This window comes from Oncorhynchus kisutch, linkage group LG22 (genome assembly GCF_002021735.2).
Source record: "Oncorhynchus kisutch isolate 150728-3 linkage group LG22, Okis_V2, whole genome shotgun sequence".
NCBI classification, from domain to species: Eukaryota; Metazoa; Chordata; class Actinopteri; order Salmoniformes; family Salmonidae; genus Oncorhynchus; species Oncorhynchus kisutch.
The window spans coordinates 16194341-16216431 of NC_034195.2; the positions used below are offsets into that span (position 1 = coordinate 16194341).

Below are 22091 nucleotides of genomic sequence, written 5' to 3' on the forward strand. Positions count from 1 at the left end.
CAGAGGTCAAACGTTTTCTGTAAGTCTTCACAAGGTTTTCACACACTGTTGCTGGTATTTTGGCCCATTCCTCCAGGCAGATCTCCTCTAGAGCAGTGATGTTTTGGGGCTGTTGCTGGGCAACGTGGACTTTCAACTCCCTCCAAAGATTTTCTATGGGGTTGAGATCTGGAGACTGGCTAGGCCACTCCAGGACCTTGAAATGCTTCTTACGAAGCCACTCCTTCGTTGCCCGGGCGGTGTGTTTGGGAACATTGTCATGCTGAAAGACCCAGCCACGTTTCATCTTCAATGCTTGAGATCCTTGATTCCTTCAATGCTTGAGATCCCAGCATTTTACCTTGCTGATGGAAGGAGGTTTTCACTCAAAATCTCACGATACATGGCCGCATTCATTCCTTTACATAGATCAGTCGTCCTGGTCCCTTTGCAGAAAAACAACCCCAAAGCATGATGTTTCCACCCCCATGCTTCACAGTAGGTATGGTGTTCTTTGGATGCAACTCAGCATTCTTTGTCCTCCAAACACGACGAGTTGAGTTTTTACCAAAAAGTTCTATTTTGGTTTGATCTGACCATATGACATTCTCCCAATCTTCTTCTGGATCATCCAAATGCTCTCTAGCAAACTGGCCTGGACATGTACTGGCTTAAGCAGGGGGACACATCTGGCACATCTCAAGGATGAGTAATGGAAACAGGATGCACCTGATCTCAATTTCAAGTCTCATAGCAAAGGGTCTGAATTCATATCTTTGCAGTTGATGTTTTATAGAAAAAAGACAAATACCAGGATTTTCCAACGGATGACTTTTAGTAAACCCATCAGAAAGCTGATCCAAAACCAACTCATAACAGTCGTGTTCAAGTAATGTGGTATCTGGAGGAAGCATCAGCGTAGCTGGATTACATGGAGTGCCACGTTGTATGATGATGTTAGGAGCCTCCAGCACAGTTGACCATTTGTTCCAATGAGCAGCTGTGACCTGTGCAGCTCGAATCATTGTCAAGAGTATGAACAGCATGTCGGCAGAATGTGTCTTTTCAACTATACCCATGTCCCATAGATCTTTAATCACTAACTTAGTAGCGGCCATAGCTTCCTTGCTAATAGGATATTGTCTTGTGCAAGGTGGGGCAACACCTGTCAAGCATACTGGTTCCATATCCAAAGTCCCACACTCATTGTTCTTCGTAGTCCCAATAGGATGGTTCTGAACTGTAGATCCCTACAGTTGTCCAATTTGCCACGTCACCTTTCCTTTAGAGATGTTCAGTGTAGAGTCAAGTTGCATAATAACTGCAAGGCCTAAAATAAATTGTTCAAGTGAGCCTATCCACACCCCTGCATCAATCTTCATTGGACCATTAGAAATTGATAATGGTTTGGTCTGCTTCATTTCCACTCCATTGTAGAATAAGGCTGTATCATAACAAAATGTGTAAAAAGTCAAGGGGTCTGAATACTTTCCGAATGCACCGCACGTTGAGGGAATTATTTTAGAAATACTTAATATGCCTTTGAAACAAGCATTTTTCTCATCTATTGGTTTTCAAATTAACGTTCTTTTTTTGTACTGCTGCCAAAGGCTTAATCCTAGCCTACACCCATGTGTGCTTTATTGAGCTGATAATATAAATAAATAAAACTTCAATATTTTAAGATAAAGGGTCTGATCTGTTTCATCAGCTTATTGCTTTTCTTAAATATTTGTGTTTTAATGTGCAGTGGTTGTATGAATTTTGGATCTGTTCTTCCAGAACTGTCCCAGAGTCTGTTTTGAACCGTAGACATAGTTTGTATCGCCCGATCGATGGCAGGACGCCCTTAATTTCGAGGTTGTAATTTAAATGTTGCTATTTTTTGTAGGCTGCCAATTGTTCTCCAGGGGAGCCTTAATCTAATAGCCATGGTGTAGCCTACATTTTTGTCTGATTATGGTAAAAAAAAATGATAGTAATGCATTTCATTTTGTAAAGTGGTTCCTTGCATCCTACATTGATGTAGAAATGCTGTTACAAAACATTTTGTATTTTTGGACAAGTGAGGTGAGTTTTTGGAAAAGTAAAAAATCTCTCCTACTTGTCCGAAAGACTGAAATTATCATTATGGGTTAAAACTCATGAACGTCTAAAACTAGATGCCCTTTATTTGACAAAGAGATCAGTAAAAAAAAGTATCTGTACAGCCCTCCATTGATTTTCTAAATCCCAATGTGGCCCTCAAGCCAAAACATGCATAAGGACACCTACAGTAAAGTGTTTCTGAAGTTTTTTGTTGTTGTTGCACTGAATAGGCTTAATGTCCCGGGTTGAACTGCCTATTTGGTTGACCTGTCAGTTCGTTACTCACCCACTCACCCTCTGACACGCTGCGAAACCAAAGTTTTGTCTCTGAGGTTGTACTGTATTCCACAAACTTTCCCCAAATTACAGTTTTTTGGGGAAATCCCGGTTGAAGGTTTTCCTCCTGATTCGCAGGAATCCTCCAACCAGGATTTCTGAAAAACCTGAGAATTTTGGGAACATTTCCGGAATTTTGCAACCCCAAATCTGAAAGCTGAACCCCCAGTCATGGTGCTTCTCTGCGTCATCCCTCCCAGGTCCAATGAGCGGCTGGCGGAGGCCAACACCAAGCTGATGAGCGAGCGCCACCGCAGCAAGTCCCTGATAGCCAGCAGCATTGTCAACGGCAGCCTGGGCGGGCCTCTGGACATGGGCTCCCTGGGGTCGGTGGGGGCCTACGGGGCAACGCTGGGGCCCCTCAACAGGAGCCTGGGAGGGTCTCTCCTTAGCCCCCTGGGGGATGGGGGTCAGAGCAGCAGGGTGGAGGCTTACCTGGCTAAGGTAACAGGCTGACTGAATTTTGAATGGCAATAGCAAATATGCAGGGACTGTGCTCCACATTGCTTATAAAGGGATAGTTCACGTTTTTGGAGATTTAGTATATTTTTGACTTGCGGGGATGTTGCATTGGGTTTCCATGCATTCAGGTTGCCTTGGTTTACTTTTGACCATTTTTGTAACATATCCCATCTCCATGGTGTCATATTTGTGAGTTAGCAGTGTACTTTTTATGTTGTTTTTATGTAACATGCAGTGTAGTTACATTGTAATTTAAAAAAGGTATAAGTGTCTGTCGTTAAATGAAGCTGAATGACAAAACTGTTCTAATGCTTTGCTTACATTTTTTTCCAAATGCTGTCTTTCTTCCTTTTCTCACTAGACCTATGTGACTAAATGTCCATCCTGTATCACCTCTATTCTTCTCTTGCCATCCTTCCTTCCTATTCTTTTAGAGTTTTCTTATAGTGGGACTTTGTGCCTAACCTCTCTATTTCTCAATCCTTCAGCTTCTAGCTCAAAAGTCTGTCTCTCATCTCTCCTCTCTTCAGCCAGACTCATGACCAGGTGTGTAGGTGTGTGTTAGCTCATGCTGCTGCTTCACTCTCCTCTGACCCTCCCCTCTCCCCCTCACATTGGGCCTCTCCCCTCACCTTCCCATTGGCCCACGCTTGCAACACTCCACACACAACCGTGGTTTCACAGCATGTGAGAGCGGGTGAATTTGTTTTAGCTTGGCCAGTGCCCCAGGTGGGTGGAGATTTCTCTATGAGAAATAGAATGGTCAAAAATCTGGGGCACTGGGTGGGTGACAGTGTATGCACCCAGTGCTAGATCAGTTAGCTTTAGGGCTACCCATTGCAGCTGCACCAGGATCCAATCAAGTAATACAGGGTCACGTTCAGTTTGGCAAACGTTACACAGAAATGGCATATATGTGCCAGGTGTAATTCCTTATTCTACATGTCAGAGAGGCATGGTTGCTTTACATCAGGGCTCTCAATCCTGGAGAGCTATGCTCCTGTAGGTTTTGCTCCAACCCCAGTTGCAACTAACCTGATTCAGCTTATTTATTAGAATCAGGAGCTAAAACCTACAGGATGGTAGCTCTCAAGGAACAGGGTTGGAGACTCTGCTCTACATTATATTTTAAATCTGAACCTCCCGCAGCGTTGTCCCACTCAACGCAGGCCAGTTGTCACAGATGTCAAAACTACTATTCTTTAGTAACGATTTGATGGTTTGGGATATCATTCATTTGCACACAAATGTTTCAGAAACAATTGACAAGATTTAAATGAAATACAATGTGTTCTGTATCTGTTAAATAAAACTGCAGCAAATGCAGCTACTGTATTGTCTTGCTGAGGTGTTGTGCTTGTTGAAATTATCTAATGAGAGGCTCAGAGACTTTTTATAAAATAGTGAAATATTAGTTATAATTTTTATATAAAACTATACTAAATATATTCATGTCACCAAATAATTTATTAAAACACACTGTTGCACAATTAAAGTCTACAGTAGCCTCAACAGCACTCTGTAGGGTAGCACCATGGTGTAGCTGAAGGACACCAAGCCTCCGTCATCGTATTGATTTGTCTGTGCCATTTGACTTTGCACACAAGGTCAGAACATCATATTGACTGCATGACAACTCATGTATGAAGAACTTTATGTAGATTCAACTTCAGCAATTATGACAATTATGGCAAATGCAGCTAGCTAGTTTAGCTTATTCAACCACCTGTATCAAATGGAGAGGGATGCTATCTTAGCTAGGTGGCTATGGCTATCCAACACTGGAACTCTTACAAGTTAAGGTTTTGGTTGTATTAATTTCTTGCCACCGGGGCCCGCTGTTGCAACTGCAAAACTGCAGTACACTACTGTGTGATTGTAGCGGGTTTACTAACGTGTTAGTTCTAGTAGCTATGTTGACTATGACGTTAGCTTATATGTGTTGGCTTGGAAAGTATTTTTTCCCTGGTCACAGCTGATGGGTTGTGTACTGAAGTCCAAAAGCGAATGGAAAAGGTAAAAGGAGGAGAGCGCTTAGATGCGAGAAGGAATTACACAACGGCAAAATGATCATGCTCTTTGTATGTGGCTGCTACAGTGCCGTGCGAAAGTATTCGGCCCCCTTGAACTTTGCGACCTTTTGCCACATTTCAGGCTTCAAACATAAAGATATAAAACTGTATTTTTTTGTGAAGAATCAACAACAAGTGGGACACAATCATGAAGTGGAACGCCATTTATTGGATATTTCAAACTTTTTTAACCTGACAAAGATGTTGGTTCCCTATTGGGGATCAGCCCCCCCACCGTCAGCTGGAACGGTGGCGCACGGAATGCAAAAATATTAGTAGAAATATTTAACCTCCACACATTAACAAGTCCAATAGCTCAAATGAAAGATAAACAACTTGTTTATCTAGCCAGCAAGTCATATTTCTAAAATGTTTTACGGCGAAAACATAGCACATATTTATGTCAAACCACCACCGAAGACACACCGAAGACACAGCTAATTTCCATAGCCAAATTGAACAAAATATTCAATCACCAAACGCAGGATTAAAAGAAAAATAATTTCACTAACCTTTTGAAATCTTCATCAGATGACAGTAATATAACATGTTACACAGTAAATGTATGTTTTTTTTTATAATATGCTATAAATATCCATAAATCTCTGTTTACAATGACGCCATGTTAAAAAAATGCTACTCAAATGTCCGGAGAAATGACGATGGCTTCGGCACATGCCGTCAGCTAACATGGAATACACAACATAAACTTTGACTAAATATGCATGTTCTACATATATATATATAGAAAGATACACTTCTTCTAAATGCAATCGCTGTGTTACATTTATTTTTAATGTTACAGATTTCGTTCACTAGGCTATAATGTGAGTCGGCGCTCAGGAATTAGCATTTTGGCTCCTCTATCTCGGAGTCCACAGAAACCCAAATTTAACACACAAATATTCCCTTACCTTTGCTGTTCTTCCATCTGAAGACCTGGAAGGGTTTATACTTACCAAAAACAGCTTTAGTTTTGAAGTCTGTGTCTTTCGGTTATCAAACACGACATATTTCGGTTGAAATGCAGCCAAAAAGTAAAGTGGGTGCGCACCAAAACGTCGAAATTACATATTAAATGTCGACTAAACTTGTCAAACTATGTTCAGAACACAGCGTTAGCATGTTATATAGCTTCACAGCAATTCTCAGGACGAAGAGAAACACAGGCATCGTTTAATCAATCTTGGAAGAAAGACATCACCGGAGCAGAACGCGCATGAGAGTAACCTGTTTTCTCGCGTGACCGAAAGGATTCGGCCCGCCAATACTCTCGTGAGCGCGCGATTCACACAATGAGAAGCCCCATTGAAAGCGGACACCGCGCTGAAGGCATAGAAACTGTTCCCAGGACTGTAGGTGCTTGGGAAGGGTGGGGGCGATGACGTCAAAGTTGGGCCAACTTTTATGATGACAAGAGAGAGTTTGGGAGAATGAGTGCCCTGAGAGTTCTGCTTTACTTACAGACATAATTTAAACGGTTTTAGAAGCTTTAGAGTTTTCTATTCAATAATAATTTTTTATTGCATATATTAGCAATTTTTGACAGTTTTTTTTCTGTTTACTATGGGCACGCAATCACCCCAAAGGGGGCAGCAATCAGCCCTATCCCCAACAAATCAAAAACTGAAAAATTGGGCATGCAAAATTATTCAGCCCCCTTAAGTTAATACTTTGTAGCGCCACCTTTTGCTGTGATTACAGCTGTAAGTTGCTTGGGGTATGTCTCTATCAGTTTTGCACATCGAGAGACTGACATTTTTTCCCATTCCTCCTTGCAAAACAGCTCGAGCTCAGTGAGGTTGGATGGAGAGCATTTGAACAGCAGTTTTCAGTTCTTTCCACAGATTCTCGATTGGATTCAGGTCTGGACTTTGACTTGGCCATTCTAACACCTGGATATGTTTATTTTTGAACCATTCCATTGTAGATTTTGCTTTATGTTTTGGATCATTGTCTTGTTGGAAGACACATCTCCGTCCCAGTCTCAGGTCTTTTGCAGACTCCATCAGGTTTTCTTCCAGAATGGTCCTGTATTTGGCTCCATCCATCTTCCCATCAATTTTAACCATCTTCCCTGTCCCTGCTGAAGAAAAGCAGGCCCAAACCATGATGCTGCCACCACCATGTTTGACAGTGGGGATGGTGTGTTCAGGGTGATGAGCTGTGATGCTTTTACGCCAAACATAACATTTTGCATTGTTGCCAAAAAGTTCAATTTTGGTTTCATCTGACCAGAGCACCTTCTTCCACATGTTTGGTGTGTCTCCCAGGTGGCTTGTGGCAAACTTTAAACGACACTTTTTATGGATATCCTTAAGAAATGGCTTTCTTCTTGCCACTCTTCCATAAAGGCCAGATTTGTGCAATATACGACTGATTGTTGTCCTATGGACAGAGTCTCCCACCTCAGCTGTAGATCTCTGCAGTTCATCCAGAGTGATCATGGGCCTCTTGGCTGCATCTCTGATCAGTCTTCTCCTTGTATGAGCTGAAAGTTTAGAGGGACGGCCAGGTCTTGGTAGATTTGCAGTGGTCTGATACTCCTTCCATTTTAATATTATCGCTTGCACAGTGCTCCTTGTTTAAAGCTTGGGAAATCTTTTTGTATCCAAATTCGGCTTTAAACTTCTTCACAACAGTATCTCGGACCTGCCTGGTGTGTTCCTTGTTCTTCATGATGCTCTCTGCGCTTTTAACGGACCTCTGAGACTATCACAGTGCAGGTGCATTTATACGGAGACTTGATTACACACAGGTGGATTGTATTTATCATCATTAGTCATTTAGGTCAACATTGGATCATTCAGAGATCCTCACTGAACTTCTGGAGAGAGTTTGCTGCACTGAAAGTAAAGGGGCTGAATAATTTTGCACGCCCAATTTTTCAGTTTTTGATTTGTTAAAAAAGTTTGAAATATCCAATAAATGTCGTTCCACTTCATGACTGTGTCCCACTTGTTGTTGATTCTTCACAAAAAATACAGTTTCATATCTTTATGTTTGAAGCCTGAAATGTGGCAAAAGGTCGCAAAGTTCAAGGGGGCCGAATACTTTCGCAAGGCACTGTATGAAAACTGTTTGTGTGTAATCAGGGGTGTATTCATTCCTCCGATTCTGTTGAAAATCCTTTCTTAAACTGAAAATATCAGTATCATGTTCATAGCCTAAACCTATCGATGTTACATCGAGCTTGGTGAATGGAATATGAGTGACAGTCATCCAATATGTTGCAATAGAAATAAGGCCATGCTCATAAAAACAATTATCATCTTCCCTCATCTTAAAAGTCACCGACTGCCACTGACATCCCAGTAATAGAATCTAACAGTGAACACTGTTCAGTTGGCGTAATTCAATCACTATAGAAACACCATTCGGTTTCCATTTAGGCTGAAGCAGAGCTTTGCTTGCATGCTCTGTTGTGTTGCTAAATTGCAGTGCTTTTTCTCATGCAGTTCTGTATGCCTTTTTTCATCAAGCACAATTTACCAACATTGGCTTATGTTAAGTGGATTTAATACCAACAAGTAAAGCGGGCAATTTCCCTCTTTTTATGGAAAGTGTCTTCTACTTTTCAGATGGTACAAGTTATTTTTGTTTTATAAGGATATCCATTATTATTAAAAAACAAAAAAAATTGAACTTGTTTCTTGTTTATAAGCCCACAGCAGTGATAAAGATTTTGGTTATACCACAATAACTCAGAATATGCTTCCTCTTCTTTTCTAGATGCAGAATGAATTGGAGAGAAACATATCAAAGGAGTTGGACCATGGTAAGTGTTTATGCAGGGACTTAATTAAGTTCATATCATAACACAAAATAACAGGGTTGTATTTTCAGATCTGGAAATTATGTATTTGTTTTTAAATTCTAATACTAGAAGAACAAGTCCAGATTATTGCAAAAAATATATATTTTACACACTAGCTTAGAATTTAAAGTTCCCGAACAGTCATTCTGATTCCCATGTAAAATAGCCTTTTGAGTGACTAAAACATCACCTATAAATATCAAGTACATTCTCTCATGGCTAAATGCCAGGAAGTTTGCAAACACTGGCTTAGTGGGCGGGGAGCCAATTTGGTGATACACTAAGCAACTCAAACAGCATTGATATTGCATCAATAGCTAGGTTTCAATCCAATTGGCAACAGAGTTTCGTACAAAAATCCACATTAAAAGAAAATGTGCCTACGCTGGACAACAGCTCGCAGATACGGTGTGTGTAGGATCTGCGGGTGGATTGTGGTAAAGAGCAATAATGTTTTTATTTTATTTGTCACCAGAATAAGACCCTAAAACTGAAAATTGATGTCAATTTGTTTATACGTCTCCCATTTGGCATGTCTATTGTAATGCAGTTCACAGCAACACTGACAGATGTGTTGACATGACAACTGAACCCCCCCCCCCCCCCCCCCCCACACACACACACACACACACACACACACCTTTTGTTCTATGCTGGCTGAATAACTACCAAGCCAGTAACTAGCTAACACCCGACACAGATGAAAGGGGAAACATACAGTACCAGTCAAAAGTTGGGACACACCTACTCATTCCAGGGTCATTTCATTATTCTACATTGTATAATAATAGTGAAGACATCAAAACTATGAAATAACACACATGGAATCATGTAGTAACCAAAAAAGTGTTAAACAAATCAAAATATATTTTATAATTGAGATTCTTCAAAGTAGCCACCCTTTGCCTTGATGACAGCTTTGCACACTCTTGGCATTCTCTCAACCAGCTTCATCCGGAATGCTTTTCCAACAGTCTTGAAGGATTTCCCACATATACTGAGCACTTGTTGGCTGCTTTTCCTTCACTCTGCTGTCCCACTCATCCCAAATCATCTCAATTGGGTTGAGGTCTGGTGATTGTGGAGGCCAGGTCATCTGATGAAGCACTCCATCACTCTCCTTCTTGGTCAAATAGCCCTTACACAGCCTGTAGGTGTGTTGTAATTGTCCTGTTGAAAAACGAATGATTGTCCCACTAAGCGCAAACCAGATGGGATGGCGTATCGCTGCAGAATGCCTTGAATTCTTAATCAATCACTGACCGTGTCCCCAGCAAAGCACACCCACACCATCACAACTCCTCCTCCATGCTTCATGGTGGGAACCACACATGCAGAGAACATCCGTTCAAAAAAAAATCTCAAATTTGGACTCATCAGACCGAAGGACAGATTTCCACCAGTCTTATGCCCATTGCTCGTATTTCTTGGCCCAAACAAGTCTCTTCTTCTTATTGGTGTCCTTCAGGATTGACTGACCTTCATGTCTTAAAGTAACGGACTGTCGTTTCTCTTTGCTTAGCCCTATTTGGTAAAAGACCATCTTCTGTATACCACCCCTACCTTGTCACAACACATCTGATTGGCTCATTAAGAAGGAGATCAAGTCCACAAAAATAACTTTTAGCAATTGAAATGCATTCCACATTTTTTTAATTTTATATTTATTTAACCAGGTAGGCCAGTAGAGAACAAGTTCTCATTTACAACTGCGACCTGGCCAAGATGAAGCAAGGCAGTGCAACAAAAACAACAACACAGAGTTACACATAAACAAACGTACAGTCAATAACACAATAGATAAATCTATGTACGGTGTGTGCAAATGTAGAAAAGTAGGGAGGTAAGGCAATAAATAGGCCATAGAGGCGCGTTAATTACAATTTAGCATTAACACTGGAGTGATCGATGTGCAGATGATGATGTGCAAGTAGAGATACTGGGGTGCAAGAGGGTAAGTAATCATTTTGGGATGAGTTAGTTGGGTGTGCTATTTTCAGATTGGCTGTGTCCAGGTACAGTGATCAGTAAGCTGCTTTGACAGCTGATGCTTAAAGTTAGAGAGGGAGATATAAGACTCCGGCTTCAGTGATTTTTGCAATTCATTCCAGTCATTGGCAGCAGAGAACTGGAAGGAAAGGCAGCCAAAGTGAGCGTTGGCTTTGGGCATGATCAGTGAAATATACCTGCTGGAGCGTGTGCAACGGGTGGCTGTTGCTATGGTGAGCTGAGAAGGTGGGGCTTTACCTAGCAAAGACTTATAGATGACCTGGAGCCAGTGGGTTTGGCGACTACTATGTAGTGAGGGCCAGCCAACGAGAGCATACAGGTCGCAGTGGTGGGTAGTATATGAGGCTTTGGTGACAAAACGGATGGCACTGTGATAGACTACATCCAGTTTGCTGGATCTATAAGTCCTCAGAGCAGTGGGCAGCTGGGAGGAGATGCTTTTATTCTCCAAAAGTTCGGAAACTTTTTGGAATTGTGCAACAGGATGCAAATTTCTGTCTGAAAATGCTAGCCTTAGCTTTCCTAACTGACTAAGTATATTGGTTCCTGACTTCCCTGAAAAGTTGCATATCGCGGGGGCAATTCGATGCTAATGCAGAACGCCACAAGATGTTTTTGTGCTGGCCAAGGGCAGTCAAGTCTGGGGTGAACCAAGCTCATTATCTGTTCTTAGTTCTACATTTTTTTAAGATGGTGAGGAAAACCCTTTGGAAGAGCAACCAGGCATCTTCTACTGACGAGAAGGTCAATATCCTCCCAGGATACCCGGACCAAGTCGATTGGAAAGGCCTGCTCGCTGAAGTGTTTAAGGGAGCGTTAGACAGTGATGAGGGGTGGTCGTTTGACCATGGACTCATTACGCACGCAGGCAATGAGGCAGTGATCGCTGAGATCCTGGTTGAAGACAGAGGAATATTTAGAGGGCAAGTTGGTCAGGATGATATCTAAGAGTGTGCCCATGGTTACGGATTCTGGGTTGTACCTAGTAGATTCCTTGATAGTTTGTGTGAGATTAAGGGCATCTAGCTTAGATTGTAGGACGGCCGGGGCATTAAAAGCATGTCCCAGTTTAGGTCACCTAACAGTACGAACTCTGAAGATAGATGGGGGGTGATCAATTCACATATGGTGTCCAGGGCACAGCTGGGGGTTGAAGGGGTCTTTAAAACTTATTATGGCTGGGGGGCAGCATTGAGTAGCTTGGATGAATAAGGTGCCCAAAGTAAACGGCCTGCTCCTCAGTCTCAGTTGCTAATATATGCATATTATAATTAGTATTGGATAGAAACCATTCTGAAGTTTCTTAAACTGTTTGAATGATGTCTGTGAGTATAAGCGAAATCATATGGCAGGCAAAAACCTGAGAAATCAAAACAGGAAGTGAGAAATCTCAGGTTGGTATGTATTCAACACAGTTCCCATTGAAATCCCCTTGGGATATTAACTTCTTCGATATAGGGGGCGCTCTTTTAATTTTTGGATAAAAAAACGTTCCTGTTTTAAACAAGATATTTGAAAGATGCTCGACTATGCATATAATTAACAGCTTTGGAAAGAAAACACTCTGACGTTTCCAAAACTGCAAAGATATTATCTGTGAGTGCCACAGAACTGATGCTACAGGCGAAACCAAGATGAAATTTCAAACAGGAAATGCCCCAGATTTTGAAGGCTCTGTGTTCCAATGTCTCCTTATATGGCTTTGAATGCGCCAGGAATGAGCCTACACTTTCTGTCGTTTCCCCAAGGTGTCTGCAGCATTGTGACGTATGTGTAGGCATATCATTGGAAGATTGACCATAAGAGACTACATTTACCAAGTGCCCGCTTGGTGTCCTCCGTTGAAATTATTGCTTAATCTCCAGCTGCGTGCATTTTTCCATTTGGTTCAGAGGAGAAACCAAACTGCCACGAATGATTTATCATCGAATAGATATGTGAAAAACACCTTGAGGATTCATTCCAAACAACGTTTGCCATGTTTCTGTCAATATTATGGAGTTAATTTGGAAAAAAGTTTGACTGAATTTTCGGGGGGTTTTCTTAGCCAAACGTGATGAACAAAACGGAGCGATTTCTCCTACACAAATAATATTTGGGGAAAAACTGAACATTTGCTATCTAACTGAATCTCCTCATTGAAAACATCCGAAGTTCTTCAAAGGTAAATGATTTTATTTGAATGCTTTTCTTGTTTTTGTGAAAATGTTGCCTGCTGAATGCTAGGCTTAATGCTATGCTAGCTATCAATACTCTTACACAAATGCTTGTGTAGCTATGGTTGAAAAGCATATTTTGAAAATCTGAGATGACAGTGTTGTTAACAAAAGGCTAAGCTTGTGAGCCAATATATTTATTTCATTTCATTTGCGATTTTCATGAATAGTTAACGTTGCGTTATGGTAATGAGCTTGAGGCTATGATCACGCTCCCGGATACGGGATTGCTCGACGCAAGAAGTTAATGAAGTTGCACTTCCTAGGGCTCCCACTAGATGTCAACCATCTATAGAAATTTGAATGAAGCTTCTATTGTGTTATGGGACTGAATGACAGCAGAATGAATCAGGTGTCTGCCAGTCAGCCATTTCCTGGTCATGCGCATTTCACATGATTAGCTACCTGTGTTCCATGGCTCCTCAAGACACAAAGGAATACTCTGGTTGGAACTTTATTGAAAATTAATGATAAAACATTCTGATTGTTTCTTCGACCTGTAATATAACTTTTTGAAGTTTTTGTCCGACGTAACGCTGACCAGAACAAGCGTATGGATATGTATACCAAATGCGCTAACAAAAGTAGCTAATTGGACATAAATAACGGACATTATTGAACAAATCAAGCATTTATTGTGGACCTGGGATTCCTGGGAGTGCATTCTGATGAAAATCAAAGGTAGGGGAATATTTAGCATGTAATTTATGGTTTATGTTGACCACAACATGGCGACTATTTTCACTTGATTGTTCTGAGCGCTGTCTCAGATTATTGCATGGTTTGCTTTTTCCGTAAAGTTTTTTTTAAATCTGACAGCAGTTGCATTAAGGACAGATATATCTAGAATTCCATGTGTATAACTTGTATTATCATCTACATTTATGATGAGTATTTCTGTTGAATGTGGCTATGCAAAATCACTGGATGTTTTTGGAACTAGTGAATGTAACGCGCCAATGTAAATTCTGATTTTTTTATATAAATATTTATCAACTTTATCAAACAACATACATGTATTGTGTAACATGAAGTCCTATGAGTGTCATCTGATGAAGATCATCAAATGTTAGTGATTCATTTTCTCTATTTCTGTTTTTTGTGACTCCTCTCTTTGGCTGGGAAAATGGCTGTGTTTTTCTGTGGCTTGGTGGTGACCGAACATAATCGTTTGTGCTGCTTTCGCCGTAAAGCCTATTTGAAATCGGACACTGTGGTGGGATTAACAACAAGACTACCTTTAAAACGGTATAAGATACATGTATGTTTGAGGAATTTTAATTATGAGATATCTGTTGTTTTGAATTTGCGCCCTGCACTTTCACTGGCTGTTGTCATATCATCCCGTTAACGGGATTGCATCCCAAAAAGGTTTTAACCAGCGGCAACGGTGAGCAACTTGTTTCTGGAAAGGTGTATTTTTAAAAGTAGAAGCTTGAATTGTTTGGGCACAGACCTGGATAATATGACAGAATTCTGCAGGCTATCTCTGCAGTAGATTGCAATTCCGCTCCCATTGGCAGTTCTATCTTGATGGAAAATGTTATAGTTAGGGATGGAAATGTCAGGATTTTTGGTGGCCTTCCTAAGCCAGGTAGACAAGGCATATTGACATTAAGGAGAGGCGTGTGTAGCCGAGTGATCATAGGGTCCAGTGAGTAGCTAGGTGAGCTGGAGACACAGCGATTCAGACAGCTAACAGGCTTGGGGCTAGCAGATGGGCCTGCGGGGGACGTCGCAACGGAAGAGCCTGTAGAAACGCCCTCGAACGGTTACGTCGGCAGACGAGTCATGATGGATCGTGTCGGCAGTAAAGGTTCCAGGCCAATTGGCAAGAGAGGTATTGTAGCCCAGGAATTGTCTGATGGAATCTCTTCGGCTATCTGGGAGATGGGTCTAGCTTGAGGCTAGCTCCAGGCTAACTGGTGTATGCTTCAGGAGTAGCTTGCTAGCAGCGATGACCCGGTGTTAAGGTTCAGAGCTTGCAATATGAATCCGGAGATGTGGTAGAGAAAATCAGTCCGATATGCTCTAGGTTGATATCGCGCTTTGCAGACTGGCAGGAATTGACGGGCTGAGGCTGGCTGATGTCCGAGTTAACGGTGATGACCGCTAGCAGTGGCTAACTGACTACTAGCTAGTAGATCCGTACCAAATTGGGTGAGGCGGGTTGCCGGAGAGTATGTTCAGTCCGTAGATGGAAATTGAGATCAAAAATATATGCTAAATATTTTGGAAGAAAACATTATATACACGGAACGGGACGACAATAACAGACGTCCGACTGCTATGCCATCTTGGAACACAAGATGACTATCTTATGAAGCTGGTTGAGAGAATGCCAAGAGTGTGCAAACATGTCATCAAGACAAAGGGTGGCAACTTCGAAGAATCTCAAATATAAAATATATTTGGATTTGTTTAACACTTTTTTTGGTTTCTACATGACTCCATGTGTTATTTCGTATTTTTTAATGTCTTCATTATTATTCTACAATGTAAAATAAAGAAACTATTGAATGAGAAGGTGTGTCCAAACCTTTGACTGGTACTGTTTAATTATATTTGCTGACTCCCTACAGTAAAATTTTGGCACCAGTAGAGTAGCTACAGCTAAAGTCGGAAGTTTACATACATACATAGATACATACATACATACATACATACATACATACATACACAAATACATTTAAACTCAGTTTTTCACAATTCCTGACATTTAATCCTTGTAAAATTCCCTGTTTCAGGTCAGTTAGGATCACCACTTTATTTTAAGAATGTGAAATGTCAGAATAGTGGAGAATTATTTATTTCAGCTTTGTTCTTTCTTCACATTCACAGTGGGTCAGAAGTTTACATACACTCAATTAGTATTTGGTAGCATTGCCTTAATTTTTTTACTTGTGTCAAATGTTTCGGGTAGCCTTCCACAAGCTTCCCACAATAAGTTGGGTGAATTTCGGCCCATTCCTCCTGACAGAGATGGTGTACCTGAGTCAGGTTTGTAGGCCGCCTTGCTCGTGCACGCTTTTTCAGTTCTGCCCACACATTTTCTATAGGACTGAGGTCAGGGCTTGACTTTGTTGTTCTTAAGCCATTTTGCCACAACTTTGGAAGTATGCTTGGGGTCATTGTCCATTTGGAAGACCCATTTGTGACCAAGCTTTAACTTCCTGACTGATGTCTTGAGATGTTGCTTCAATATATCCACATAATTTTCCTCCCTCATGTTGCCATCTATTTTGTGAAGTGCACCAGTCCCTCCTGCAGCAAAGCACCCCCACATGATGCTGTTGCTGTTCTTGGATTGATTTGCACTTTTCGCACCAGAGAACGTTCATCTCCAAGAGACAGAACGCGTCTCCTTCCTGAGCGGTATGACAGCTGTGTGGTCCCATGGTGTTTATACTTGCGTACCAACATGATGCTGCCACCCCCGTGTTTCATGGTTGGGATGGTGTTCTTCGGTTTGCAAGCCTCTCCCTTTTTCCTCCAAACATAACGATGGTCATTATGGCCAAACAGTTCTATTTTTGTTTCATCAGCCCAAAAAGTACAGTCTTTGTCCCCATGTGCAGTTGCAAACCGTAGTCTGGCTTTTTTTATATCGGTTTTGGAGCAGTGGCTTCTTCCTTGCTGAGTGGCCTTTTAGGTGGTCCAACATCTTCACAAGGTCATTTTCTGTTTCTCTGGGATTGATTTGCACTTTTCACACCAAAGTACATCTCAAGGAAACAGAACGAGTCTCCTTCCTGAGCGGTATGACGGCTGCGTGGTCCCATGGTGTTTATACTTACTATTGTTTGTACAGATGAACATGGTACCTTCAGGCATTTGGAAATTGCACCCAAGGATGACCCAGACTTGTGGAGGTCTAAAAAAAAATGTATGAGGTCTTGACTGATTTCTTTTGATTTTTCCCATGATGTCAAGCAAAGAGGCACTGAGTGTATGTCAACTTCCGACTTCAACTGTATCTAGCTTTATAAACCACGCCCCTCTGAAAACACACCTTCGATGTTGGTTACATCTTTATTTAAATGAGGTAATAGACTATGATGTTACCGTTGGTGTATTTAAACAAGCATTAGGGTGATGCCACTCTATCCCCTTAATAATCCCGACTCCTGAGTCCAAGTGTTTGACATGGGGGAGGGGACCAGTAACTTTATGATCAAACTTTAGTCATGTAGAAACAGTCCATTTTCATACTTTGATCTGGTTTCATCCAAATATCATCCAATTCCATGAAAAACATGATTTTGACATTTCATTACCTTTAATAATTTCTTTCTCTCCTTGTCTCTCTCTCTCCCCTCAATGCCTTCTCTCTCTTCAGCGACAGCAGAGCTTGAGTGCTCTGCCCGGATGTCTCCGGTGGGCTCTGCCTCGGGCTCCCCTACTAGCCTGGGTTGGGGTCTCAGTGTGGTGGAGGACCCGGTCAGCAGGGCCACACAGCAGTACCTGGAAGTGCTCAAGAAAAACTATATGATTTGACCAACCCATAGCAGGGCCAGGCAGCACTGGGCTACCCAAAGGGAGCCACAACTGTCCACTTTACCATGACCTGGGTGGTGTTTATTAGGGCACGCGATGGGAAACGTTTTGCAATGGAAGGCAAAAATGACGTTTTTAAGTCCAGGTATTCCTTCCGTTTCATTCTGTTTTCTCCCGTTTGGTGCTCCAATGAACATCACCCTGGGCCACATCAATGCATGCTTATATAAAAAGAACATGCACATTGAGAAAAACACTAAAGGGTAAAGCCACTCCACTATAACACATTCCCCCCAAAATGTTTACTCTTTATTCTACGTCTTTTAAGAAAGGAAACAGACGTGATGCACATTGCACTTACAGTGCATTCGAAAAGTATTCAGACCCCTTGACTTTCTCTACATTTTGTTAAATTACAGGCTTATTCTAAAATGGATTACATCGACCCCCCCCCCCCCATCAATCTACACACAATGCCCCATGACAAACCAGCAACAGTTTTTTAGATATGTTTGCATATGTATTAAAAATGTAAAACTGAAATATCACATTTACATAAGTATTCAGACCCTTTAGTCAGTACTTATGGCCTCGAACGCTACAAGCTTGGCATACCTGTATTTGGGGAGTTTCTTCCATTCTTCTCTGCAGAACCTCTGAAGCTCTGTCAGATTGGATGGGGAGTGTCGCTGCACAGCTATTTTCAGGTTTCTCCAGAGATGTTAGATCGGGTTCAAGTCCGGGCACTGGCTGGGCCACTCAAGGATATATCTAGAGAATTGTCCCGAAGCCAGTCCTGCGTTGTCGTTGTACTGTTGGAAGGTGAACCTTCACCCCAGTCTGAGGTCCTGAGCACTCTGGAACAGGTTTTCATCAAGGATCTCGCTGCACTTTGCTCCATTCGTCTTTCCCTCGATCCTGACTAGTCTACCAGTCCCTGCCGCTGAAAAACATCCCCACTGCATGATGCTGCCACCACCATGCTTCACCATAGGGATGTTGCCAGGTTTCCTCCAGACATGACACTTGGGTATTCAGGCCAAAGATTTCAATCTTGGTTTCATCAAACTAGATATTCTTGTTTCCTTTCAGTGCCTTTCGGCAAACTCCAAGCGGGCTGTCATGTGTCTTTTTCTGAGGAGTGGCTTCCGTCTGGCCACTCTACCATTTAAAAACCTGATTGGTGGAGCACTGCAAAGATGGTTGTCCTTCTGGAAGATTTTCCTATCTCCACAGAGGAACACTGTCAGAGTGACCATCAGGTTCTTGGTCACCTCCCTGACCAAGGCCCTTCTCGCCTGATTCCTCAATTTGGCCAGCTCCAGGAAGAGCCTTGGTGGTTTCAAACTTCTTCCATTTAAGAATGATGGAGGTCACTGTGTTCTTGGGCTTGGTCAATGCTGCAGAAATGTTTTGGTAACCTTCCCCAGATCTGTGCCTTGACACAATCCTGCCTCGGAGCTCAACTGACAATTCGACCTTATGACTTGTTTTTTGCTCTGACATGCACTGTCAACTGTGGGACTTATATAGACAGGTGTGTGCCTTTACAAATCATGTCCAATCAATTTAATTTACCACAGGTGGACTCCAATCAAGTTGTAGAATCATCTCAAGGATGGTCAATGGAAACAGGATGCACCTGAGCTCAATTTCGAGTCGCATAGCAACGGGTCTGAATACTTACGTAAATAAGGTATTTCAGTTTTTTATTTTTTATACATTTGCAAACATTTCTCAACTTGTTTTCACTTTGTCATTATGGGGTATTGTGTGTAGATTGAGATGTTTTATTTAATCCATTTTAGAAGGCTATAACCTAACAAAATGTTAGTCAAGTGGTCTGAATACTTTCGGAATGTACTGTATACACGAGAAAGATGGCATGATGGCATTATCCTATTTTTTTTTTTCAAAGCCATATTTTTTTACATATTTGTTATTAACCTGGAGACAATGTCCGCGCCCCCTTGGACATATAATCTAAACATCTTCATAAAAATCTCTAAGCAAGAGATCTGTTTTTTTGCATGGGCTACGTCTCAATCCAACACATTCACCGATGTCAGCCTTCATCATCTACGGTGAAAGATGGCAGCGCTACAGCTGTCTTTGTCAAACCATGAGACATCCCTATTATGACCCCTCTATGGAAAGATGAGACTCTAACGAAAACATACATGATTTGCTCTGAGATGCCCACATACCTCACAAGACTCGTCTGAAGACTCACCCGGTACCACAAGACTCGCCCGAAGATTCACCCGGTACCACAAGACTCGCCCGGTAGCAGTTTAAAAAATGAATCAAAGTGTACACTCACCAGACCGTTTATTAGGTACACTACCCCGTTCACGAAAATGGATCACTTCTACAGACGGTGGGTCACGTGGCCAGGGCTTGGTATTTTAAGCAGGCAGACAGGCATTGAGGTATTCCGTTACTGTTCGATTGAATGCTAAAATTGGCATAATGAGTGACCTAAGTGACTGAGTGTGGTATGATCGTCGGTGCGATGCGCACCGGATCCAATATCTCAGAAACGGCTGCCCTCCTGGGCTTTTCACGCACTACAATGTCTAGGGCTCTGTGGGCGAAAACAGCTAATTGAAAGAGGTCGAAGGAGAGTGGCAAGAATTGTGCCAGCTAACAGGTGGGCCACAAACAGACAAATAACGTTGCAGTACATCAGTGGTGTGCAGAACGGCATCTCAGAACACGCAACTTGTCGATTCTTGTCACGGATGGGCTATTGCAGCATTCGACCACACTGAGTTCCACTCAAAAATAAAAAATAAGAGGAAGCAGTACCAGGGGACACGCCTTCTACACCACTTGACAATTGAGGAGTGGAAAAACATTGCATGGAACATGACAGTGAGTAGAGTTTACTTGAGTGGCCTGGCTCAGTCCCCAGACCTCAACCCAATAAAGCATCTTTCGGATGAGATGGAACAGGCTGTTGGTAGTATGAATGTATCGCTGTCCAATCTGCAGCTACTACGTGATTCCGTCGCGTCAGCATGGACCAACATCCCTTTGAAGAATACCCTAAAGAATTCGGTCTGTTCTGGAGGCAAAGGGTGGTCCGAACCGGTACTAGATGGGTGTACCTAATAAACTGTCCGGTGAGTATATGGAAGTAGTTTAGTGCGTAAAAAAAGGGGTTAAATATTTGCTGAAAACTATTATAATAATCTTATCTCATATGTAGGACAGACACTTCAAAACAAGCTTCCTTTCAAAAAAAATGTACCTTTTCCTATAAACAAATCTGTTATTCAATGCGTTTCAATGGGCTAGTAGCAGACTTGTGTATATATAGACATGTATACATACACATATATACATACATATAAGTTCTTAAGTATTGTTACTCTTGTATGATCTGTTTTTTTTCTATGGTTTTGTCCTTTTCAGTACAGTGTGTATACACTATAGGTTCCTGCGTACAGATTGTCTTGAAAATTGTTTGCCATTTACTTTATGGTATTGATTTATTGGATATTTTATAGTATTGGATGTATGTACCATGAGTAACATTACCAAGATATCACTTTTTTTGGTATGTGCCGTGTAATGGTTCAATATGTTTTTGTCCTGTTTTTTTGTTGTTGTAATGCACAACATATACTTGAATGAGACAAACGAGGATATTCTGTAGTTAAACAGGGTACCCATATTTTGTAGTACCTCGTTACATTCGTTTTTGTTTGATCTTAGTTACCAAAAATATTACATTGGAAAAAAATTTAACATTTCAGTATTTTTTTAAGGTCAACAGTTGCTATAAAAAAATATATTTAAGGAAAAAGAGAATAGCCATCTGAACCCTTGTACAGTACATTACAGAAGATCTGTACATTTATGAATAAAAGTCTACAAACATTTGTTCATTTTTCATGTATAGATTGTACACACATTTGTGATCCCAACTTTCGTTAGCTCATTTGACATATTTTACACCCTCCCCACTCCTAACACACACACCACAAATCATTCATGTCTGAAACTTGATGTTATACACTTTTAAAACCGCATTCCCCTCTACTTCTTAAAATTAGGGTCTGTAGTGTGTTTATGATGCCCCCATCCCGTGTGTCTCTCTCCTTTGATCAGTCCTCTGTCATCTTCTGATGTTGCTATATTCAAATTTGGTTACATTTACTTGTTTCCTTTACAGTTCGATGGGCACATCTGACAGACTGACTGCTTTATAATTATTTTTTTCATCCTTTTATAGACACAACTTCAAACATTATTATCAAGTTGTAGAACAGGGAGCCATACAAATAGAGACGGAATGTGATTAAGACATGTTGGAGAGATTGTTTTGAAAATAAACGCATGCATAAAACAAATTATTTCCACAGTGGGTCATTCTGTTTCTATAATGCCGTTCTGTTGATTGCCACTCTGTTCTCTCCGCTTGCCAGTCAAACCAATAATAGACTTCGGGAAAATTAAAAGATATCTATTTCCCACCCAATGACCCCATAACGAGCTAGCAAGTCGATAGGCAAAAGTCACACTTGTTTTTTTTGTTTTGATTAACATCTTCAACTGGTCTACCTCAATACTGTGCAAATATATATATATTTTTTAACATTGAAA

The 22091-nt window shown here is 41.3% G+C and overlaps 1 protein-coding gene across 8 annotated transcripts in view; it reads left to right on the forward strand.

The window, feature by feature from the left end:
* ankrd26 (ankyrin repeat domain containing 26) overlaps positions 1 to 21838 on the forward strand; it is a 97470-nt gene extending 75632 nt beyond the window's left edge. For 7 of the 8 annotated variants that reach the window (XM_020456164.2, XM_031801269.1, XM_031801264.1 and 4 more), the window contains 3 exons: positions 2604 to 2847; positions 8670 to 8715; positions 17320 to 21838. In XM_020456164.2, coding sequence (XP_020311753.2) covers positions 2604 to 2847; positions 8670 to 8715; positions 17320 to 17477 — 448 coding nt within the window. In that variant the 3' untranslated portion in view covers positions 17478 to 21838. Of the gene's footprint in view, positions 1 to 2603; positions 2848 to 3353; positions 3412 to 8669; positions 8716 to 17319 lie in introns of all 8 variants that reach the window. The other variant, XR_004204796.1, reaches the window with a different exon arrangement.
* Positions 21839 to 22091: the final 253 nt, after the last annotated feature.